The 24,291-nt window shown below is 52.7% G+C and overlaps 1 protein-coding gene and 3 long non-coding RNA genes across 5 annotated transcripts; 3 read left to right on the top strand and 1 right to left on the bottom strand.

Moving 5' to 3' along the window:
* Nucleotides 1–332: 332 nt before the first annotated feature.
* LOC139799537 (uncharacterized) lies at nucleotides 333–990 on the top strand. Its single transcript, XR_011727341.1, has 3 exons — nucleotides 333–443; nucleotides 541–603; nucleotides 895–990. It is a non-coding gene; the product is annotated as an uncharacterized lncRNA (long non-coding RNA).
* Nucleotides 991–6,326: 5,336 nt separating this feature from the next.
* LOC139799536 (uncharacterized) lies at nucleotides 6,327–6,977 on the top strand. Its single transcript, XR_011727340.1, has 3 exons — nucleotides 6,327–6,437; nucleotides 6,535–6,597; nucleotides 6,882–6,977. It is a non-coding gene; the product is annotated as an uncharacterized lncRNA (long non-coding RNA).
* Nucleotides 6,978–17,479: 10,502 nt separating this feature from the next.
* On the bottom strand, nucleotides 17,480–19,367 carry LOC139799544 (uncharacterized). The gene is made up of 3 exons (XR_011727348.1): nucleotides 19,346–19,367; nucleotides 18,308–18,991; nucleotides 17,480–18,051 (listed from the first exon to the last, which is right to left on the bottom strand). It is a non-coding gene; the product is annotated as an uncharacterized lncRNA (long non-coding RNA).
* On the top strand, nucleotides 18,707–21,105 carry TRPT1 (tRNA phosphotransferase 1). 2 transcript variants are annotated; one of them, XM_071751552.1, is made up of 7 exons: nucleotides 18,707–18,790; nucleotides 18,884–18,965; nucleotides 19,457–19,626; nucleotides 19,957–20,125; nucleotides 20,214–20,270; nucleotides 20,716–20,826; nucleotides 21,024–21,105. In XM_071751552.1, exons 1-7 carry the CDS (start codon nucleotides 18,749–18,751, stop codon nucleotides 21,080–21,082), a joined length of 690 nt encoding a protein of 229 aa, XP_071607653.1. In that variant the 5' UTR covers nucleotides 18,707–18,748; the 3' UTR covers nucleotides 21,083–21,105. The 2 variants fall into 2 exon arrangements, with proteins under 2 accessions (XP_071607653.1, XP_071607654.1); XM_071751553.1 differs by lacking the exon at nucleotides 20,214–20,270.
* The last annotated feature ends 3,186 nt before the right edge of the window (nucleotides 21,106–24,291 follow it).

The following is a 24,291-nucleotide window of genomic DNA, read 5'->3' as shown; positions in this document are numbered from 1 at the left end:
GTGCTGCTTTGCAGGCCTCTGGCAAAGCCCTCCTCGCCTCTGCCAAGTTCCTGGGCTGGAGGAAGCTCCTAAGAGAGATCCAGAGCCAGGAGATGTGGAGGATTGGAGAGACCCTGGTGAGGACAAGCCCCAGGTGCCAGGGCCTGGGCTGGACCAGGGATGCCCCATGTGCCCAGGGTGTGGGTGTGCAGCTGTTTCTGGCTGGCCCTGCTCCAGAGCGGAACACACAGCCTGGAGCTCAGTGCCCCTTGCCCTTCACCTTGCCCTTCCCATTGTTGCCTTTTTTTCCCTTTCCCGTTTCCAATTTCCCCCCCCCCTAACTTTGGGCTCTCCCCAGCTGGAGCAGGAGAATTGCTGGGTCCGAGATTACCTGGATTCCAGCCAGACACAGCTGAGGGATATTCAGCACCCCAGAGTCAGATTGGCGGCCATCAGGTTCATGGGTGAGCAACAGCCCCCGGGGACCCTCTTCTGGCTGCCCCCAGCTGGGGGCTCTGAAGTGCTGGGGAGGGGGAGTTCTGACGGGAGCTCTGTGCACAGGGGCTGCTGCGCAGCGCCTGAACAGGAACATGGACACGGCAGTGTTGGAGGAAACGTGTGATGGTGAGTGGGGTCAGAGCTGTGCCTGCCCCAGCCCTGGCAGTGTTGAGCTTGGAGCAGCCTGGGCTGCTGGGAGCTGGGAGCTGGGAGCTGGCCCTGGCAGGGCTTGGCTTGGGATGATCCTTAAGGTCCCTTCCAGCCCAAGCCAGGCTGGGATTCCTGAGCAGCAGCTTCCAGCTGCTCCCTTGCTCCCGCCTGCTCCTCCCAGCCAGGGAAAGAGAGGGATGGGGCTGGCACGGGAGGGGCTGTGCAGACACTGAGGTTTCACCACTGCTCTGTTTCTTTCTGTCACAGCCCTCCGGAGCTTGGAGAACGACCCTGATGCCTCAGTCCAGTCCCTGGCAGCTCAGACCTTGCTGACCCTGGGAACTGGCATGGAGCAGCAAAGATCAGGATCCTGCCGCCCATCACGGAGCTGCTATATCCTCTGAGTCAGGGACAATCTCCTGTTGCCACCTTCCCCAAGGTACCTTCACCAATGCCACACTGCAGCTGCTGTCCCACCCCTTCCCTAGGCCCCCTCGTGCACCCCCAGCCTCTGCTGGCCTCTCCCAGTGCAAACCAGTGCCCTCTGGAGCCTCCTGTCCCCACCCAGGACTCCCCTCAGGCTGCTCTCTGTTAAACCTCCCTCCCCAGGGTCACCACAGCAGGGGACAACAGCAGCAGCAGCAGCAGCGTGGGACTGAAGGTGCCAGGGATGAAGGCGGAGGTGGGAAGATTCTCAAGTTCCTCCAAGCCAACCTCTTGGATTGGCATCCAGAGACCGCCAAGGATTCCAGCTGTCCCCACCTGCCAGAAGCAGCTCCTGCCTTCCTCTCCCATCCCTTCCAGGAGGTCACCCGGCTGTCTCTGGAGCTGCTGAAGCTTCTCCTGCAGCAGCAGCTGAGCCAGAGCCGCTTTCCTTGTCTCCTCAGAGAGGAGGGAACTGCAGCTCTGGCAGAGCTACCGAGAGCTCACAGAGTCCCCCAAATAAAATGAGGCATTTGGAAGGCACAGCACGTGTGGGATCTGTTCTCTGCAGAGCTCCTAACTTTTTTGGTGAAAAGTTTGCACACAAATTTGCACACGACACACCCTAACATCCCTAAATTTGGATTTGGGGAAACCCCAAAATCCTCAAATTTTGACTTGATGTGCCCCCAAATACCCAAATTTGGACTCGACAGACCAAAATATCTCCAATTTCGGAGTCCACGCAACCAGAATCTCAAAATTTGGACTGAACACTGCCCGAAATCCTCAAATTTAGCTTTCTCTGCAAGATCCTTGTGGATGGCGACATTCAATAAGAGATGGAGAAGATAAAACAGGGAATGAACATAGGGTGAAAAACTTTGCTGAACTGCTATTGTGAGTTGTATATATTGTTTGTTATGAATTATATATGTTGTTTGTAAGGTATATTCTTTTGTAATTTTTCTAATATAGGTAAAGATAGAAGCAGTAAAAAATGCTATGTTTATATTTTATAAAATAAGCCACAAAATGTACCCGGGAAAAATGGGGGGGCTAGGTGACTAAGAATGTGTAGCCACTTCTCAAGAAGCCCATCTATAGGGTGATAAAGAGGAACCCGGACCCTTAGCCACAACGCGCACATGCGCAGAACCGCACGCGGCACCCGGATACGAGGGACTAGAAAAACAAAAGGAGCCGAAGCCGCAGCGCGCAATCTTGGTCGAGCGAAGACTCCTGAGCGCCCAGCGCTGTTTTACTTGCTGTGGCTTGCTAATAAATTCTAATTGCTTTTAATTGGCGTGTCCTGGTCAATTTTTAGGACCCAATTTATGACAAATTTGGTGCCGTGACTCGGATAAAGGCCACTTGGTGCAGACCCTTTATGGGGGGGGGGAGGGGGCCCCACTGAAAAAGCAGCCCCTGTGCTGGGATACTCATCGAGACCTTTACCCGACGAACCCCTTCAGAGAGAAACAAGAGAAAAACTGCAGAGAGAAACTAGAGAAAAATTTCAGAGAGACAGGGAAAGAAAAGTCAGAGGGAAAGGCAGAGAAAAGCCGGAGAGAAAGGCAGAGAGATATCAGAAAGAGGAATTTCAGAGAGAAAAGGCAGAGGAATTTAAGAAAGAAAACGAGAGAAAAAATTTCAAAGAAACAGAAAAATGTCATAGGGAAAGGCAGAGAAAAGCCAGAGGAAAAGGCAGAGGAATTTCAGAAAGAAAAAGAGAGAAATTTCAGAGAGAAAGACAGAGAAAAGTCACAAAGAAAGGCAGAGAGATTTCAGAAAGGCAGAGAAATTTCAGCAGGAGAGAAATTTCTGAAGGAAAAGGAGAAAAATATCAGAGAAAAGGAGAGAAATTTGAGAGAGAAAGAAAAATTTCAGAGATAACAAGAGAAAAAATTTCAAAGAAACAGAAAAATTTCATAGGGAAAGGCAGAGAATTTTCAGAAGGAAATTGCGAGAATTTCAGAAGGAAAAGCAGAGAAATTTCAGAAGAAAAAGGAGAGAAAAGACAGCGAGAAAGGCAGAGAAAAGCCAGAGAAAAGAGAAGTTTCAAAGAGAAAAATTTCAGGGAGAAAGTGAGAAAAATCTGTGGTGGGAGAAAAACAGAAAAAAATCTGGGAGAAAGAGAGAAAAAATTCAGAGAAAAAGGGAGAGAAAAGTCACAGAAAAAGGCATAAAAATTCCAGAGGGAAAAGGAGAAAAATTCCAGAGGGAAAAGGAAAAGCTGAGGCAAAGTTAGAGAAAAAGGGAAAGAAAAGCCTGCGAGAACCAGAGAAAAATTTCGGAGGCAGAGAAAAGTTGGGAGAAAAGGCAGAGAAAGTTCAGAGGGAAAGGCAAAGAAAAAAGCCAGAGAGAAAGAGAGAAAAGTTTGAGACTGCTGGGGACATTCTTCACTGCAAGAGTGGTGAAGCATTGGCACAGGCTGCCCAGGGAGGTGGTGGAGTCTCCATCCCTGGAGGTGTCCAAGAAAGGGGCAGTGGTGGTGCTTGGGGAGATGCTGTGGTGGTTCAGGGGTGTGGGACTGACGCTTGGAGGCAGTGGTCTTGAAGGTCCTTTCCAGCCACGAGGGTTCCATGATTCCATGTGCCAGCACCTGCCTGGACACACCCGGCCTCTCCGCCAGGTGACAAAGGGAGCCTTTGTGACCTCACCTGTGACACTGCAGGTCCCGGGGTCCCTTCTGAGCACCGGGGAGGCCCTGGCTCAGTGCCCAGGAGGACAGCAGAGAGCGTAGAGGCGAACACAGAGCTTTCAGGAGCCCTGAGCCATGTCTGCGTTCTCAGCATTCAGGAGAATCTTCCGTGGATCCCAAGAGGACCAAGGAGAGTTGGAGATGGTGCCTGGTCCCCAGGAGAGGGATGATCCACGGACTGGGACTGGGACTGGGACTGGGACTGGGACTGGGACTGGGACTGGGACTGGGTGGATGCCCTCGGGGCAAATGGGGGAGGATTCGACAGCCCTTGGTGGTTTGTCTGACGGGAGCCTCTGCCCAGCCCCTGAGGGCTCTGAATCTCCCCAGGCTGCCCGGGAGCCTCCATCCCCTGGAGATTCACTGCCCAGTGCAGAACCCGTCCCAGGCCTCTCCCTTCCCCCACACAGCCCCCTTGGTCCCAGGGGCTCTCCCTGCAGGCAGTGCAGCCTTGGGGCCAGCAGCACTGCCACCCCTACACCCCCTCCCCATGGCCTCTCCTCCTCCCCCAGGAGTGAGGACAGACCCATGCCCATATCCCTCCCCCATGGCCTCTCCTCCTCTCCCACATTTCCCACTCAGCAGAGACCCCCATGCTGGCCCCGGCTGGCCTGGAGGGGACAGGAAGAGGAGGAAGGCCACCCCCCTGCCTCATCAGAGGTGTGGGAGGTCCAGCTGCCAGAGACAGGTGAGGGGCCTTTGGCTGCTTTGCTGTGCTCCTGCATGGCAGTGGCTGATGGGCACATCCCCGGCCTGATCCCCGCCAGTCCCCTCTTTGGGTCCCCCTGCCCAGGGCTGGCTCTGTCCTCGGGAGCTGGCAAAGGGCTGGGTGCAAGGTAGGGGACCCTGCAGTCTCTCGTGCCAGCACCTTCAGCTTGCCCTCCTCCTCCCTTGTTTTGTTAAGGTTCCGAGTCTGCTTCCAGTGGATGTCAGGATCTGTCCGCAAGATATCTGCGGATATCTGCCTCCTCCTCCTCCTCTGAAGAGGAGGAGGAGGATGGCCAGCAGAGCTCTGTGGATGCCCTGGAGGACATCGAAGAGGAATCCACAGAGACTTCCACCTGCCTTGTGCCTGCTCCAGCTGAGGAGGTGGGTGTCAGCAGAGAGAGGGGTGGCTGAGCAGGGCCCACAGAACCTTTGCTGTCCTGCCCTCCCCGGCTCTCCCTCGGCCCCCACAGGGCCCCCCACAGGCAGGAGGGGCATGAGGGGCGGCAGCGATGCCGGCAGCACCTGCCAGGAAGCCGGGCAGGAGCCTGTTTGTGCCAGGCTGCTCCTCCACTGCTCCAGCAGCACAGAAATAAATTCTCTGCTTCACACAGGCAGCACAAACACAGGACAGGGTCACGCTGCACGGTATCAGGAGGAGACTGGAGGAGAGCTGCAGAGAGGCCGTGTTGCAGGGCCTGCTCCTCCTGAGAGAGATAATGGCTGCTCCCATGACAGCGGACAGAGCCATCAACATCGTTCTGGTGCTGGGGCCGAAGCTCCCACCGCTCTTTGATGATGTAAGGCTGCTGTGGGACCTGACCCCGCAGAGGGGCCCGGGGCAAGGACAGCTGCCCTCCAGCCCAGCCCCGCGGGCAGCACTTGGGCAGGGCTGCTGCCCTCCTCACGCCCCTGGGCTCTGCTGGCAGGCCTTCTGGGCTCTGCAGCCCAGCACAGCCTCTCCTTGGCAGGATGAGGCCTCCGCTGCCCCCAGCCCCAACCACCCCGCAGCATCTCCCCACTCAGAACCACGGTAACCGTGGGTAGGGAGAGGCTGTTGCTGCAGTGCCCCTGTCTTCCTTCCTTCCTTCCTCCCAGGAGTCCAGCCAGGTGCGGGAGCTCTCCATCAGCCTCTTTGGAGAGATGATGGGGGCTGTGAAGAGCAGAAGGGAGACATGGATGGAAATATTAATCCGGACAACACTCATCTCACTCTTCTTAAGGATGAATGACAGCACTGAGAGCGTGGCCGAGGTACAGACTTCAAGGCTGACCCCCTGCTTTGCCCTTCCCTCTGCCCCAGCCCTGGCAGCCACTCAGCAGCTCTTGCCCACCTCTCTGCTGCTGGCTAGCAGAGCGTGATACCTGAGCTGGTGGCTGTCCCAGGTCCCTGCCTCAGGCACTGAATCCCCCCCCATTCAGGCTTTGTCCCCAGCTGCCTCTTCCCAGAAGGAGCTGGGGACACTTTGCAGCCTTGCCCAGGGGAGGGGGGGGAGAGGTCTCCTTCTCCCAGCTGTGGTGCCAGCTCCCACCCTGTGCTGCTTTGCAGGCCTCTGGCAAAGCCCTCCTCGCCTCTGCCAAGTTCCTGGGCTGGAGGAAGCTCCTAAGAGAGATCCAGAGCCAGGAGATGTGGAGGATTGGAGAGACCCTGGTGAGGACAAGCCCCAGGTGCCAGGGCCTGGGCTGGACCAGGGATGCCCCATGTGCCCAGGGTGTGGGTGTGCAGCTGTTTCTGGCTGGCCCTGCTCCAGAGCGGAACACACAGCCTGGAGCTCAGTGCCCCTTGCCCTTCACCTTGCCCTTCCCATTGTTGCCTTTTTTTCCCTTTCCCGTTTCCAATTTCCCCCCCCCCTAACTTTGGGCTCTCCCCAGCTGGAGCAGGAGAATTGCTGGGTCCGAGATTACCTGGATTCCAGCCAGACACAGCTGAGGGATATTCAGCACCCCAGAGTCAGATTGGCGGCCATCAGGTTCATGGGTGAGCAACAGCCCCCGGGGACCCTCTTCTGGCTGCCCCCAGCTGGGGGCTCTGAAGTGCTGGGGAGGGGGAGTTCTGACGGGAGCTCTGTGCACAGGGGCTGCTGCGCAGCGCCTGAACAGGAACATGGACACGGCAGTGTTGGAGGAAACGTGTGATGGTGAGTGGGGTCAGAGCTGTGCCTGCCCCATCCATGGCAGTGTTGAGCTTGGAGCAGCCTGGGCTGCTGGGAGCTGGGAGCTGGCCCTGGCAGGGCTTGGCTTGGGATGATCCTTAAGGTCCCTTCCAGCCCAAGCCAGGCTGGGATTCCTGAGCAGCAGCTTCCAGCTGCTCCCTTGCTCCCGCCTGCTCCTCCCAGCCAGGGAAAGAGAGGGATGGGGCTGGCACGGGAGGGGCTGTGCAGACACTGAGGTTTCACCACTGCTCTGTTTCTTTCTGTCACAGCCCTCCGGAGCTTGGAGAACGACCCTGATGCCTCAGTCCAGTCCCTGGCAGCTCAGACCTTGCTGACCCTGGGAACTGGCATGGAGCAGCAAAGATCAGGATCCTGCCGCCCATCACGGAGCTGCTATATCCTCTGAGTCAGGGACAATCTCCTGTTGCCACCTTCCCCAAGGTACCTTCACCAATGCCACACTGCAGCTGCTGTCCCACCCCTTCCCTAGGCCCCCTCGTGCACCCCCAGCCTCTGCTGGCCTCTCCCAGTGCAAACCAGTGCCCTCTGGAGCCTCCTGTCCCCACCCAGGACTCCCCTCAGGCTGCTCTCTGTTAAACCTCCCTCCCCAGGGTCACCACAGCAGGGGACAACAGCAGCAGCAGCAGCAGCGTGGGACTGAAGGTGCCAGGGATGAAGGCGGAGGTGGGAAGATTCTCAAGTTCCTCCAAGCCAACCTCTTGGATTGGCATCCAGAGACCGCCAAGGATTCCAGCTGTCCCCACCTGCCAGAAGCAGCTCCTGCCTTCTTCTTCCATCCTTTCCAGGAGGTCACCCGGCTGTCTCTGGAGCTGCTGAAGCTTCTCCTGCAGCAGCAGCTGAGCCAGAGCCGCTTTCCTTGTCTCCTCAGAGAGGAGGGAACTGCAGCTCTGGCAGAGCTACCGAGAGCTCACAGAGTCCCCCAAATAAAATGAGGCATTTGGAAGGCACAGCACGTGTGGGATCTGTTCTCTGCAGAGCTCCTAACTTTTTTGGTGAAAAGTTTGCACACAAATTTGCACACGACACACCCTAACATCCCTAAATTTGGATTTGGGGAAACCCCAAAATCCTCAAATTTTGACTTGATGTGCCCCCAAATACCCAAATTTGGACTCGACAGACCAAAATATCTCCAATTTCGGAGTCCACGCAACCAGAATCTCAAAATTTGGACTGAACACTGCCCGAAATCCTCAAATTTAGCTTTCTCTGCAAGATCCTTGTGGATGGCGACATTCAATAAGAGATGGAGAAGATAAAACAGGGAATGAACATAGGGTGAAAAACTTTGCTGAACTGCTATTGTGAGTTGTATATATTGTTTGTTATGAATTATATATGTTGTTTGTAAGGTATATTCTTTTGTAATTTTTCTAATATAGGTAAAGATAGAAGCAGTAAAAAATGCTATGTTTATATTTTATAAAATAAGCCACAAAATGTACCCGGGAAAAATGGGGGGGCTAGGTGACTAAGAATGTGTAGCCACTTCTCAAGAAGCCCATCTATAGGGTGATAAAGAGGAACCCGGACCCTTAGCCACAACGCGCACATGCGCAGAACCGCACGCGGCACCCGGATACGAGGGACTATCATAGAATCACAGAATTGGCTGGGTTGGAAGGGACCTCAGAGATCATCAAGTCCAACCCTTGATCCACCGCTGCGGTTGCTAGACTATGGCACTGAGTGCCACATCCAGCCTCTTTAAATATCTCTAGGGATGGAGAGTCCACCACTTCACTGGGCAGCCCATTCCAATGCTTGATCACCCTCTCTGTAAAGAAATTCTTTCTAATATCTAACGTAAACTTCCCCTGGCACAACTTAAGACCATGCCCTCTTGTCTTGTTGAAAGTCGTCTGGGAAAAGAGACCAACCCCCACTTGGCTCCAACCTCCTTTCAGGGAGTTAGAGAGTGATGAGGTCTCCCCTGATCCGCCTCCTCTTCAGGCTGAACACCCCCAGCTCCCTCAGCCTCTCCTCACAGGATCTGTGCTCGAGTCCTTTCACCAGCCTGGTTGCCCTCCTTTGGACCTGCTCTAGGACCTCGATATCCTTCCTGAACTGAGGGGCCCAGAACTGGACACAGTACTCGAGGTGTTGCCTCCCCAGGGCTGAGCACAGGGGCAGAATCCCTTCCCTGGACCTGCTGGACATGCTGTTCCTGAGCCAGGCCAGGATGCCATTGGCCTTCTTGGCCACCTGGGCACACTGCTGGCTCATGTTCAGCTTCCTGTCAATCCAGACTCCCAGGTCCCTTTCTGCCTGGCTGCTCTCAGCCACTCTGTCCCCAGCCTGTAGCGCTGCATGGGGTTGTTGTGGCCAAAGTACAGGACCTGGCACTTGGAATGTTGAACCTCATCCCATTGGAATCAGCCCAACTCTCCGGTCTGTCCAGGTCCCTCTGCAGAGCCCTCCTGCCTTCCAGCTGATCCACACTCCCCCCAGCTTAGTGTCATCTGCAAATTTGCTGATGATGGACTCAATCCCCTCATCTAAATCATCAATGAAGATATTAAACAGAACTGGGCCCAACACTGATCCCTGGAGGACACCACTAGTGACTGTCTGCCAACTGGATGCAGCCCCGTTCAGCACCACTCTCTGGGCCCGGCCCTCCAGCCAGTTCCTAACCCAGCACAGGGTGCTCCTGTCCAAGCTGTGGCCTGACAGCTTTTTCAGGAGAATGCTGTGGGAGACAGTGTCAAAGGCTTTGCTGAAGTCCAGGTAGACCACATCCACAGCCCTCCCCTCATCCACGAGGCGGGTCACCCGATCATAAAAGGAGATCAGGTTGGTCAGACAGGACCTGCCCTTCCTAAACCCGTGCTGGCTGGGTCTGATCCCTTGCCCATCCTGCAGGTGCTGTGTGATTGCACTGAGGATGATTTGTTCCATAACCCTGCCAGGCACTGAGGTCAGGCTGACAGGCCTGTAGTTTTCTGGGTCCTCCTTCTGGCCCTTCTTGTGGATTGGCGTGACATTCGCCAGCTTCCAATCATCTGGGATGTCCCCAGTGAGCCAGGACTGTTGGTAGATGATAGAGAGAGGCTTGGCGAGCTCTTCTGCCAGCTCTCTCATCACCCTTGGGTGGATCCCATCCGGTCCCGTAGACTTGTGGGGATCCAAGCAGCTCAGTAGGTCACTGACTGTGTCCTTCAGGATTACAGGGGGGCTGTTTAGATTCTTGTCACCTTCTGTAAGCTCCAGAAGCCATCTGTCCTCAGGACAACCTGTCTTTCTGTTGAAAACTGAGGTAAAGAAAGTGTTAAATACCTCAGCCTTTTCTTCATCTTTGACAACTATATTCCCACCTGTGTCCAGTAAAGAATGGATGTTTTCCTTGCCCCTCCTTTTGCCACTGATGTATCTGTAGAAGGACTTTTTGTTATCCTTCACAGAGGTGGCGAGATTCAGTTCACGTTGTGCCTTTGTCTCTCTAATTTTCTTTCTACATGACCTAACTATGTTCCTCAATTCCTCCTTAGTAGTTAGCCCTTTTTTCCATAATTGGTAGGCCCTCTTCTTAACCCTAATTTCTTTCAGAGTCTCCCAGTTCAGCCAGACCGGTCGTCTTCCCCGCCGGCTTGCCTTTCGGCACACTGGGACAGCCTGCTCCTGTGCTTTCAAAATTTGCTCCTTGAAGTAGGTCCATCCCTCCTGGACCCCTTTGTTTTCAAGGGCTGTTTCCCAGGGTATACTCTGAACTAGTTTTCTGAATAGGCCAAAGTCTGCCCTCTGGAAGTCCAACGTAGAGGTTTTATTGACGACCCTCCTTGTATCCCTGAATATTGAAAACTCTATTATTTCATGATTGCTGAGTCCCAGGCGTCCACCGACCACCACATCTCCCACCAGCCCCTCTCTGTTTGTGAAAAGGTCAAGCGGGGCTCCATCCCTGGTGGGCTCATTTACTAGTTGGAGCAGGAAATTATCCTCTATACACTCTAGGAATCTCCTAGACTGCCTCCTCTCTGCAGTGTGGAGTTCCCAGCAGATGTCTGGTAGGTTAAAGTCACCCACGAGGACAAGGGATGACGATTTTGAAACATCCGCCAGCTGCCTGTAGAATAATTCATCATCTTCATCATCCTGACTGGGTGGTCTGTAACAGACTCCCATCACGATATCAGCCTTGTTGGCCTTCCCTCTGATTCTAATCCACAGGCACTCCACCTTATTATTGCTGACCTCAACTTCTACAGAGTCAAGAGACTCTCTAACATAGAGCTACCTCTCCACCTCTCCTACCCTGCCTGTCCCTTCTGAAGAGCCTGTAGCCACCCATAGCAGCACTCCAGTCATGGGAGTCATCCCACCACGTTTCCATGATAGCGACTACATCACAGCTTTCCTGCTGCACGACGGCTTCCAGCTCCTCTTGTTTGTTGCCCATGCTGCGTGCATTGGTGTACATGCACTTCAGCTGGGCTGCTGGTTTGTCTCTTATCTTGGGCTGTCCACCCTTAGGCTCCTTTCTGGAGAGCCCGGTTTCAACCCCATTCCCCTTCAAACCTAGTTTAAAGCCCTCCTTATCAGCCCCTTCAACTTACAAGCTAGAGTCCTTTTCCCCCTGTTAGTTAGATGAAGCCCATCCGATGTGAGGACACTAGGTAGTATGGAATTTGCCCCATGGTTGAAAAACCCAAAGTTCCGCTGGTGGCACCAATCCCTTAGCCACCTATTGATCAGATAGGTTTTCCTAGTCCTCTCCTCATTCAGGTCTTCTACTGCTGGAACTGAGGCGAACACCACCTGTGCTTCTGATGCATTAAGTAACCAACCCAGTGGGGTTGTTGTTTCCATTCCCCCCTATCCACCTGGTCTGCATCAACTGCCTGATGGGAGGAGGGGCAGGACTTCACCAACTCCTTTTGGATTTCTTTTGCGGTCGAAAGGGTGTAACTCCACCAGTCAATTTCCCTTTCACTGTCCCTAATACTTCTTAGTCTCTCTACTTCCTCCTTGAGTTCTGCCACCATGCATAGCAAGTCATTTACCTGCTGGCATTGCACGCAGACCCCACTCACACTGTCCTCAGATGCTAGCACTAGGCTCAAACACTCTGCGCAGCCAGAGGCCTGAACAGCTACATCCATCTTAAGGGGTTTCATCTATGTGGACACACCCGTTGTCGTAACAGCGACAGCTTTTCCTTTTCTGGAAACCATTGCTCCTTCAAGAGAAGCGGGATGTTGTTGTGCCCCTCCTGCTTGCCCTGCCTGCGCTAACTGCCTCGCTAACTGCCGTGTCACGTTCCTGTTTGCCAGCTCCTCGCTAACTGCCATCACCTTCCTATTTGCCAGCTCCTGTTTGCCGCGCTCCGGGTCGTTGGCACTCCCGGCAGTTGCTTAAATCCCTCGTGTCAGGGCTGGGTGCCTCCCCCTTATCAGCTGATTGGGCTCGCCAGAGACGCTCCAGCAGAAAAGGTTGTGTAGCAGGCTCCTAGCAGCCGTTTGAATTCTCCAAAGCCGAAATCGAAAAAACGAAATCGATAAAACGAAAGGAGCCGAAGCCGCAGCGCGCTCTTGGTCGAGCAGAGACTCCCGAGTGCCCAGCGCTGGTTTTGCTTGTTGTCACTTGATAATAAATTCTAATTGCTTTTAATTGGCGTGTCCTGGTAAGTTTTTAGGACCCAATTTATAACAGTGGCTTTAAATCAGGAGCTTGGAGAATTTCACCGGGGATGGGAATTCCTCCCTCTCTTTGTTCCTAGCCGAGTGCCTCGATCCTGCTCCGTTTTGTTTTCGGTTTTTTTGTTGTTTTTTTTTCTTTCGCCCTGCATTCTTCCTGGCAATTACCTCCCCCTCAGGAAGCTTCCCGGGTGTGGGAATTTCGGAATTTCCTTCCCATCCTTGCCCTGATCGGGCTCCCGGCTCCGGTGCCTTCAAAAAGAGAAGCTTTGAGCATTTCGTCGGCAGTGTGTGGAGGTGGAGTTTGACTGTGCTGCCGCTTTTAAAGAGGCTGAGTGTGTATCTGGAGGCTGTGTTTCCAAGAAGAGAGGGAAAGGCAAAAAACGGACTGAAAAATAGGGGGTCGCTGCTTTTTTTTTTTTTTTTTTTTTTTTGGGGGGTGGGGGGGAGGGCATGGCTGTGGTTCTGGGCGTGTCGGTGCTTGCAGGCCGAGCCCATCTCCGAGGTTTGCCCTGGGGACGCGAACCGGGGCCGCGACTACCTAGCCCACGGCCCCGAGGCATTGGCCGTTCCACTGAGCCACGCAGCTCCCCCACGACCCCCCCCCCCCCCCCCCCCCCCCCTGCGCGCCCAAAGTCCTCTCTCCTCTCACCGCGGCTACCCGGCTCCCAGCAGCCTCCAAACCCCTCCTTCGGCTTAGCAGCACCGCCCCCCCCCCACGGACCCGGTGCGTCCGACACCACCCTGCACCACAGCCACTTCACACCCGCAATTTCGGATTTCCTGCCCAGCCAGGCAATGCTGGGGCTTCTTGTGTTTGTGGCTTTAAATCAGGAGCTTGGAGAACTTCACCGGGGATGGGAATTCCCCCCCTCTCCTTGTTCCTAACTGAGCGCCTCGATCCTGCTCCGTTTTGTTTTCGGTTTTTTTGTTTTTTTGTTTTTTTTTCTTTCGCCCTTCATTCTTCCTGGCAATTAACCACCACCCCACCCCCCCCGGCTTCCAGGAGCCCCTTGAGAAAGCTTTCCAGACCTTCCTGGAATTTTGGAATTTCCTTCCCAGCCTTGCCCTGCTCTGGTGCCTTCAAAGCAGAAGCTTGGAGCAGTTTGTAGTGATATAAATGCCCGAGACTCAATATTCTGTTAATGGTGTAATTTAATTAATGAAATTGCAAGAAGCAAAACAGCGCTGGGTGCATGGGGAGTCTCCACTCACACGCACGCTGTAAAGTTCAATCTTTTAATTTATATTACATACCTTAATACGTATTCATAACTATTCTAATACATATTCATACCTCTTCTAGGAATAGGCTGGATTATGTTTATTAGTTCTTGGAAGAGGCGGGTCTTCAAAGGCACATGCCCACTTTATCTCTGAGGGTCTTTTTGACCCCCATCTGGTGGTCGATGGATGAAGTCAGTGTCTGCCTCAGTTTCCCCTCGTGTTACCCCTCGATTCCGCACATGCGCTCCTTCGCCCTTTCCTGTGCAACACTCTGCAAAGCCACCTTAAATTGCAACGCTATGTGGTGAGCAGCAAAATCAGCTTAGATTAACACAACAGGATGTACATTGTAGTGTTTTCAAGATCTTGTTTCTTATTCCCCTAAGCCTTGTAGTTACACAAGGAACAGTTATATTTCATTCTAACAAATTCACATGTTTGCTTATTTCACAATGTTGGAGACAGATATATTATTAGCACTCTGAAAGTTGGGTTGGCAAACACTTTATAATTATTTAACATGAATTCACAAACACATCTATTACACACCCTCAAAGGAACAGAGGAATAAAAGACTGAGATAGAAAGGGACCTTTTTACAGTACCGTCCCACACCAATGGGAGCAAACTAGCTAATATTATACGAGGTGACACAGAATCCCTACAGTGTCACATCCCCAAAGAGGAAACACATCAGACTTAAATCATGAGCTTAGAGAAGTGTTCAGTCTCTGGTTGTTACGTGGCATAACACCTGATGAGATAAAAGACTGTAAAACGACCCTAACTGCTAAAAAAAAAATAAATAAATGCCTGAACCCTTCCATGATATTAATACTTAATGACCTATTCCAATTGGTTCAACAGTCCTGTTTTCTAGGATTCTAACTTGAAGGTTAAACAAAGCATGTCCCATTAACTCCAGGCAAAGAGGTTTCATTGAATCCTCTGGTTGTGTAGGGAACTGAAATCTGCCCCAGGCATTAATCCAATATGCTAAAAAGCAACATCAGCCTCTGGGATTAGTTTTTGTGAATCTGGCAAAAGCCTTTGATAGGCTGACTCATCAACACATAATTACAACGTTGTAAGAAGGAAGTGTTGATGACCATATTCTCCCCTTAATTACTAATATGTATCAGAATGCCAACACCCCTGTCAAGTTAAATGATGCTCAATCTGACCCTATCAAAATACAGAGAGGGGAAATGAACCTGCAGGGTGGGTTCCCGGGGGGGGGTCCCCAGGCCAGCATCCGCCTCGGCCGGTGCCTTGCAGCCAGCTTGGAACTGTTGGGGACCCGGGGAACCCGAGTGTTTAATTAAAACAAAGCATCGCGAAGGCCCGCGGCAGGTGTTGATGCGATGTGATTTCTGCCCAGTGCTCTGAATGTGAAAGGAAACAAATTCAATCTCACAGTGAAACAAATTATGGGCAGTGTACTTCCAAGTCACTGTCCAAAGCCCTTGCTCACAGGCAATGTTGAGCAAAGCTGATTGCCTTGAGGGGGGGCTTTGGTTTAGGCACTATCCCTCTTATGGGAGTGGACACCATGGTGCAACATTTACGGGCTACATTTGTGACTGTTGATACACAAACCAACTGGGCTGATACCAGTACCATTCCGGTCACTGACCATAATTACAACATCTTGACTTTGTCATCAGCATGTAATTACAACACTGAAAGAAAGAGGTGTTGATGACCATATCATATCATTCATTGCAAACATGTACCAAAACACCAACACCCTATCAAGTTAAGTGACGCCCAATCTGACCCTATTAAAATACAAATAGGGGTCAAACAAGGGAATCCTATGTCTCTATCACCATCGCGGTTAGCCAAAGCGGGACCACCATCGCCACTCGCTATTAAGTCGGGCACACGCGCCCCCATAGTCCCTACCCCCTTTCCTCAAAATGGCCCCCGCCCTCCGCCGCCGCACAAAGACACCCGGGCCTGCCAACAGGGCACCGGCCCGGAAGCCCTTGCCCACCCGCCATGCGGCCCCACCTAACCCTTACCCTCACCCTCACCCTTACCCTTTGCTATGAGTCTAGGAGCGTTTCCCATCCCCCACCTTCCATCCCGGAGGGACAGTTCCAGCAAACCCGTCCGAACCCACCCAAAACACACGCACTACTTCTTGGCAAGCTCGCTCGGGCCAACTCTCCCCACTGTCAGACGCGGATTCGTGCCTCGAGACTCCCAACTACCTCTGCTCCGGACTCCCCTCCCGCTCCCGGGCTGCTCTCGCCCACCTCTGCGCCAGCCTCCCTTTGCTGCCACCGGCACACTGTTGGCGTTGGTGGGAGGGAGGATGCGGCGGCGTGACCAACCTCCAACCTGAGTCTCCTGTAACTGGGTGTGTTTTACAAGGATACCTCCTGCACGGCAGTCAAGCTGCAAAAGAAACAAAAAGAAAAACAAACAAACAAAAAAACCTAAAAAAAAACCAAAAAAAACCCCAAACCCAAACAACAACAACAAAAAAAACCAACCAACCAACCAAAAAATACAAGCTCAGAAACAAAAAGTTTGGGCTTGGGGGGGCAGGGGGAAAGGGAAACACGGCGAAAGCCACCCAACCCCACATCCCCAAAGGCAAAACCGGACGAGCGCCCAGCGATGCCTGGGAGGCCCAGGCGGACAGGAGCTCCTGGTCCTGAGATTTCCTCCCCTGCCCACGGAGGACGGCAAACCCGAGCTAGGGGATGCTGTCTACGCCCGGCATTTCCGTACCCAACCCAGACCCCCAACCCTCCAACCCGTCCCCATGCCAACATGACACAAAGAAACCTGTGGCCATTCGACACCCCCCAAACCCATCCTCGGCCGCTTTCACCCTGTTACGGGTATCACCTCCACGAATACACAGGAACAGACCTGGAGTTCAAACACAAAGAGTGATCACCAAAAACTCCTGCTGGCTCTCACCCACCCATGGCACCCTACCCACAGCACCACCAACAATCGGGCTACGGCTTTGGGTTTTACCACAAACCTCGAATATACCAGCCCTCGGACGCCACTCTCCACTGTTGCTCAATAGGGCTCCTAAAACTCTGAACGAACAGGACTGGCAAACAAATTAAAAAAAAAAAAAAACCAACAAAAAAAAACCCAAAAAATTCATCTCATGCCAGGCCAAACTTGCTCCTAATCCCCATTCCAACCCCAATTGGAATTCCAATCAATTCCAATTTTTATTCCAATCAAAACCCAGATCCCAGTCCCAGTGTGGATCCTGAACACAATCCAGATTCCAGTTTCAATCATGATCCCAATCCCCATCCAAACCCCAATCAAGCATCTTTTGGCGCCAATTAATTATTTTTTAACTAGGATATTAATTAATTGTTATATTAATTGTTTAGTTACCTCCTGTCCTCAGTCCTCCATTAATTAATCGCCTTATTAATCAATTAAGGACTCCCCCTTTTCCTGGTTAACCCATGATTAAGGGGTGGGGGGGGGTCATGAGGGGGCATGGGTTGGGGCGTGGTCAAAGGCTGAAAATTGAGGAGGAAATTGGAATTTGGGGGGGGAATTTTGAGGTAAAAAGGTGGGAAATGGGGGTGTTGGGGTGGAATTGAGCAATTTGAAGGGGAAATGGTGAAATTCTGGGGGAGAATGTGAAAATGGAAAGGGAGGAAAAATGGGGAAATTTGAGGTAAAAGGGGTAGAAATGGAGAGGGAAATGAGGATTGGGGGAAATGGTTATTTTTGGAGAGAAAGAAGCAGATTTTGGGCAAAATTGGGCAATTCCTGCATTCAATTGCTCAATTGTGAGTAAGAAAGAAAAATTTTGGGGATAAAATTGGTTATTTCAGACAAAATGGACAAACTTTGCGGAAAAAGCAAACTGAGCTCTTTTTGGGGGTAAAAAATGGTGAATTTGGGTTAAATCTGGAAATTTTGGGGGGTTAAAAGCAGTGATTTGGGACAAAATAGATTTGGGGTATAAGGAGGCAAAATGAGCCAAAATTTTTGTTAAAAAAGGGAAAAAATGGAATAGGAACGGGAAGGAATTGGAACGGGAAGTGGAGATAATGGGGGGAAAAAGGGAGGAAATGGAAGGAAAAATGGGAGGAAATGAGTTTGAAAGGGGAGGAAATGGGGGAAATTGGGAGGAAAATGGGGAAGTGGGGTAGGAAGGAGAGGAAATAAGGAAGGAGAGGAAATGGGGGAAAATGGGGTTGGAAGGGAAGCAAATCGAGAGGAAATGGAAAAAAGGAATAGGAAAGGGAGGAAACTGAATAGGAAGCTGAGGAAATGGGGGGAAATGGAGAGGAAACGAGGGGAAAAGGGGAGGAAATGGGGGAAAATTGGGAGGAAATGGGGACTCCTGGGTCCCTTCCACTTATGGGTCCCAAACTCCTGGATCCTCCCCACACTTAGGGGTCCCGAACTCAGTTCCGTTTGGAGAAGAGGAGGCTCAGGGGAGATCTCATCACTCCCTACAACTCCCTGAAAGGAGGTTGGAGCCAGGGGGGGAGGTCGGGCTCTGCTACCTGGCAGCTCTCAGTGGGACAAGAGGCTTCAGCTGTGCCTTAAGGGAGAGGTTTAGGTTGGATATTAGGAAGGAATTCTTCCCAGAGAGGGTGCTGAGGCACTGGAATGGGCTGCCCAGGGAGGGGGGGGATTCTCCATCCCTGGAGGTTTTTAAGCAGAGACTGAATGTGGCACTGAGTGCCATGGGCTGGGAACCACGGGGGGAGTGGATCAGGGGTTGGAGCTGATGATCTCAGAGGGATCCTTTCCAACCCGGATGATTCTGTGAACTTCCCAGCCACCTCATCACTCACCTCTTCAATCCAGGTCTTCTCAATCTGGCTCTCATGGGACAGCAGCAGAACCAGGTGAAAGGGCTGGCTAAAGATCAGGTGCACAACATCTCCTCCCTGCCCACACCGGATCAGCAATCCCTGCCTGGAGCAGGCTGGAGGAAGGCATTCCCCAGCACCTTCCCAGGGACTGAGGTGATGCTGATCAGCCAGGAATTCTCACCATCTTCCTTCCTGACCTTCCCGAAGCACGATTCCTTCTCTCTCTTTTCCAAGAGCTCAGAAAACTCTGCTGACTCTGGTCATAGCGAGGGGAGAGAGGTCTCGGAAGGACACAGCTCAGCTCCCCCAGCACCTCACTGCCCCTTCTCACACGGAGCCTTCTCCATCTCCCGCCCTTCCAGAGGGATCCCACGGGGTGGGAAAGGGGCGGGGCCAGGGGGAAGGTCACGTGGAAGGAAGATGGCGGAGGCCTCGGGGGGGGGGAGGAGGAGGAGGGAGAAGGTGTGTAACTGAGGCAAAAAAAGGGGAAACTGGGGCACGTGGGGGGTGGGGTCGGTTCTGGGATCCCCCCTGACACTCCCGCTTCCCCCCCAGCCCCCCCGGTTCTGCCTCTCCCGGACACTCAGTTGGGTTTTGCGTCACGGAGCGGCGGATGTGGGTTTGGAAATGGGGCCGGGTATGTTAGACCCCCCCCCCCCCCAGCTGACCCCTGGGACCCCCACCCCCCTCACATAACCCCTGGCACCCCCAAAACCCCCGCTAATTACTTTCTTGGGCCCCCAACCCCCCACCCAGTCCCCCCTTGGACCCCCCACCCCCCCTCAAATACCCCCTGGGACCCCCCCCCCCCCGAAATACTTTCTTGGACTCCCAGATTCCCCGGGGATCCCCACTCCCCCTCAAATACCCCCTGGGACTTCCCCCCCCCTCCAAACACCTTGGGACCCCCAACCCCCCCTAAATACTTTCTGGACCCGCAATCCCCCCCGAATTCCACCTAGGATCCCCCAACTCCCCCTCAAATACCCCCTGGCACTCCCCCCCCTCCCCTCAAACACCCTGGGACCCCCAACCCCCCTCAAATACCCCCTGGGCCCCCCCAATCCTCCCCCAACCCCCCTTGGCCCCCCCTGACCGGGTTGGTGGGGGTCTCTCCGGGGGTCTCAGACGGTTTCGTGGAGTTGGGGGCTCTGCTGCGCCTCCCCCAGTTGGCGGGGGTCTCGGAGAGGGAGGTGATGCGGGCGGTGGTCGAAGACCCCAAAGGGCGCTTCGCCCTCAGCCCCCCTCCCCCCGCCCCCCCCCGCCGCATCCGTGCGAACCAAGGGCACTCCCTGGAGGTGAGGAGGGGGCTTTTGGGGGGGGGGGGGGGGGCTAAGAGGAGAGATTTGGGGGGTTCCAGGGGGGATTTGAGAGGGAGTTGGGGGTCCCGGGGGTGTTTGGGGGGGTTGGAGGTCCCAGGGGTTATTTGGGAGGGGAGGGTTGAGTGTCTCAGGGAGTCTTGGGAGGGGTCCGGGGGATATTTGGGGGTCCCGGGTGCTATTTTGGGGTCCCGGGGGTTTCATGGGGGGGTCCGGTTGCTATTTGGGGGTCCCGGGGAGGGGGGGGGGAGGAAGGGTGTCTTTGGATGTTTCCGGGTGGTATTTTGGGGGTGTTTCTGGGGGTCCCAGGTGCCGCTGCTGGAGCTGACTCCCCTGAGGACCCCCGGGTCGCTGCCCCCCACCCTTACCCACGGCACGCGGCGCCGCTGCCTCGGAGCCATTTTGAAGGAGGGTCTGCGCCCAATGGGTCGGAACCACATCCACCTGGCGGGGGGGGAGGGGCTGCCGGTGGGAGCAGGTGAGGAGTGACGTCACGGGGATGGGAGTGGTGGGGGGTGTGACGTCACAGAGAGGCTGAATTAACCCCAAAAATCCCCCTCTGAAAGGGATAAGGGCGAACTCGGAGGTTCTGATCGTCATCGATGGGACCCGAGCTCTGGAGGGTGAGGGGGGGCCCGGGGAGGGTGGAGAGGGGAAACTGAGGCAGAAATGGGGAAACCGAGGCAGAAAAGGGTGAAAGAACTGAGGCACGGGGAGGGGAAACTGAGGCAGAAAAGGGGAAAATGAGGCAGAGGGAGGGGAAACTGAGGCAGAAATGTGGAAACCGAGGCAGAAAAGGGTGAAAGAACTGAGGCACGGGGAGGGGAAACTGAGGCAAGGGGAAACTGAGGCAGAAAAGGGAAAACTGAGGCACGGGGGGGGGGGAAACTGAGGCAAGGGGAAACTGAGGCAGAAATGGGGAAACTGAGGCACAGGGAGGGGTAACGGAGGCAGAAATGGGGAAACTGAGGCACGGGGAGGGGTAAATGAGGAAAAGGGAAACTAAAGCACGGGGAGGGGAAACTGAAGCATAGGGAGGAGACTGAGGCATTCGGGTGCCCCCCCCAGCTGGGATCCCCTTTTTCCGCTCGGCCAATGGGGTTTTCCTGAGCCCGGGGGATGGGGAGGGGCGAATCCCCCCCAAGTTCTTCCTGAGGGTCCTGGAGCTGCACCCGGAGCGTGAGTTTTGGGGGGGGAAGGGGACCTGGGAGGCACCGAGAGGGGAAACTGAAGCACGGGGAGGGACCTAGGAATGGGGAGGGGGCTGGGGGGGAAGGGGACCCGGGGGTTGGGGTTTGGGGGTGTGTGTGTGTGTGTGGGGGGGTGACACATGTGCATTCCTTGTTGCCATGATAACTTTTTTTTTTTCCCCCCAGGGCGTAGGGGGGGGGAGAGGGACACGGGGGGTGCCCCCCCCATGCACAGGGATGAATAAACGACTACCAACCCCCCCCCACAGATCCATTCCCCCCTTTTCTGTTCACGAAGGGGGGTGGGGGTAAACTGAGGCACATGAGGTAAACTGAGGCACAGGGAAGTGAAACCGAGGCAGCAAAGGGAATAAAGAAGGGAAACTGAGGCACGGGAAGGGGAAAGTGAGGCACAGGGAGGGACCCAGGAGTGTGGGGAGGGGAAACCAGACCTTGTCATTTCATTACTTTATCTTTAATTTCCTTTATTTCTGTTCACTTGTCATAGTTTTTGGGGGGTGGGAGAGGTGGTTCCCCCCCTTCACCATTGGGAATGCCCCTGGAGCCCCCCCGACTATTATGGGATGGGACCAAAGCACACAGCAGGGGACACCCAGGGTTGGTTTTCTGGGGATGGGTTTTGCGTTTGGGGGATTTTTTTCATTTGGGGGGCTCAGGGGGTTCCCAGGGTTCAGTCTCGGGGTCTGTCTGGGCGGGATGCCCTGGCAGGTGGGTTCCATCCCCAAATCTCTCGGGCATATTCGGATCGTGCGGTCCCTCGGGAACTTCCCGCGGCTGCCATGTTCTGGATCCTCATCCAAGTCCATTCCCAGGGGTTCTGTATCAGGGGCTTCGGGGGGTGTCAGAACCCCCAGAATCATCCCCCTTCAATCCTCCAGGGACCTCTGACCCCCCCCCCCCCCCAACAATCAACTCCATGGGGTTTATGGAACGCCCTGGATTTTTGCCCTCCCCCCCCCCCAGTCACGTCCCTACAATTTGGGGGACCTTCCCCACCTCTCCCAGTGCTTTGGGGGTCAATTATTTTTTGGGGGGGATAGTGCCTGTTCTTTAATAGGGTTCATTGTGGGCGGGGATGCCCCCACCTTGTAGAGTTCACTGCCACGCTCCTGGCACTTGACATAGGATTTGTGATCGGCGAAGACTTTGAAACTTTTTTTTTGAACTCTCCCCACCCAGCTGACTCTGTGAGTTAAAAGATGGGTTGGGCAATGAAACACTGGCTTCCCAGTTAGGCAATAAAGAAACAGATCTCAGTACCACAAAACTATCTCAGAGTGGCAAGCATCTGGTAAACTCTTGATCCTACCTGAGACCTTTAAAGGAGTGCTGACATCTAATAAAGACCCATTGTATTTAAAGAACAAAGCACTCAATAAGCACTTGAAATACCTCTTGGTCAGGGACATTGAAGGGAAACCCAGAAACCATACATCTAACCACCAAGATGCCAACAACAAGCATCCCCTGGGAACATCAAAGGAACAGAGGAAGAAAAGATGGAGAAAGAAAGGGACCTTTTTACAGTCCCAGTGGTTGTCCCACACCAATGGGAGCAAACCAGCTAATATTATACGAGGTGACATGGAATCCCTACAGTTTCACATTCCCAAAGAGGAAACACATCAGACTTAAATCACGATGGGAAACAAGGATGGGACTGTTCAAAGGGTTTGGTGCATTTAAATGATACCAACGAGCAGATAACTCAGCATTCAAAACCATGATATCAGCAAGAGAGATTGCTTCGCCCTTTCCTGTGCAACACTCTGCAAAGCCCCCTTAAATTGCAACGCTATGTGGTGAGCAGCAAAATCAGCTTAGATTAACACAACAGGATGTACATTGTAGTGTTTTCAAGGTCTTGTTTCTTATTCCCCTAAGCCTTGTAGTTACACAAGGAACAGTTATATTTCATTCTAACAAATTCACATGTTTGCTTATTTCACAATGTTGGAGACAGATATATTACTAGCACTCTGAAAGTTGGGTTGGCAAACACTTTATAATTATTTAACATGAATTCACAAACACATCTATTACACACCCTCAAAGGAACAGAGGAATAAAAGACTGAGATAGAAAGGGACCTTTTTACAGTACCGTCCCACACCAATGGGAGCAAACTAGCTAATATTATACGAGGTGACACAGAATCCCTACAGTGTCACATCCCCAAAGAGGAAACACATCAGACTTAAATCATGAGCTTAGAGAAGTGTTCAGTCTCTGGTTGTTACGTGGCATAACACCTGATGAGATAAAAGACTGTAAAACGACCCTAACTGCTAAAAAAAAAATAAATAAATGCCTGAACCCTTCCATGATATTAATACTTAATGACCTATTCCAATTGGTTCAACAGTCCTGTTTTCTAGGATTCTAACTTGAAGGTTAAACAAAGCATGTCCCATTAACTCCAGGCAAAGAGGTTTCATTGAATCCTCTGGTTGTGTAGGGAACTGAAATCTGCCCCAGGCATTAATCCAATATGCTAAAAAGCAACATCAGCCTCTGGGATTAGTTTTTGTGAATCTGGCAAAAGCCTTTGATAGGCTGACTCATCAACACATAATTACAACGTTGTAAGAAGGAAGTGTTGATGACCATATTCTCCCCTTAATTACTAATATGTATCAGAATGCCAACACCCCTGTCAAGTTAAATGATGCTCAATCTGACCCTATCAAAATACAGAGAGGGGTTAAATACGGGGATACTAAGTTTTCACTCCTGTTGAACTTACCCTGTCACTGACCATAATTATAACATCTTGACTTTGATGCAAATTTGGTGTTGAAAAAACTAGAGATCCTGCACTCAAATTGCATCACACCTGCAAACCCAGTCAATCATAATTCTAACAATGATATTGACTTGGGCTTGTTTCCACATGTGTATGAGGACAAACACATCCCCCCAAATATCCCAGTAACACTGCATTGTAAGGGAGTAGAGGAGAATTCTCTGTCCTCTGATGAATCATTTATTTCTTGCATATCCCCCGTTCCCAGCCCTGTGAGTACTTTAACAACAGGCAGTTCTCCAATTATAAAAATGCCAGACAACAATCCAACTTGCCGTGCTGTGGCAATCGGGTTCAAAAGATAAATACCTTGATTGACCACCTAAAAAGAGTACATGGAACTCATAAGATCCTGTCCCAATGTACAAAGTGTAACAGAACAAATGACAGCCATCATAGCATAGCATGCCATATTCCCAAATGCCATCATTCTAATATTGCAACTGTAGGAGCTTTTAACTGTGGTGAGTGTCAAAGATCATTCACAACAAAAATAGAATTAAGCCAACACTAACACCTAGCCCAGCCAGTAGTTAGAAATTTAGAAAGAATATTGGCTTCATGACCTAAAAGTACCTCACTGCAGGGCAAACATAAGCAGTGTTGGTCCGATAAAAGTGAAGAACT

The sequence above is a fragment of the Heliangelus exortis genome, chromosome 9 (assembly GCF_036169615.1).
Source record: "Heliangelus exortis chromosome 9, bHelExo1.hap1, whole genome shotgun sequence".
NCBI lineage: Eukaryota > Metazoa > Chordata > Aves > Apodiformes > Trochilidae > Heliangelus > Heliangelus exortis.
Note: the sequence above shows the minus strand (reverse complement) of the source record. Positions and strands in the feature narration are given on the sequence as shown.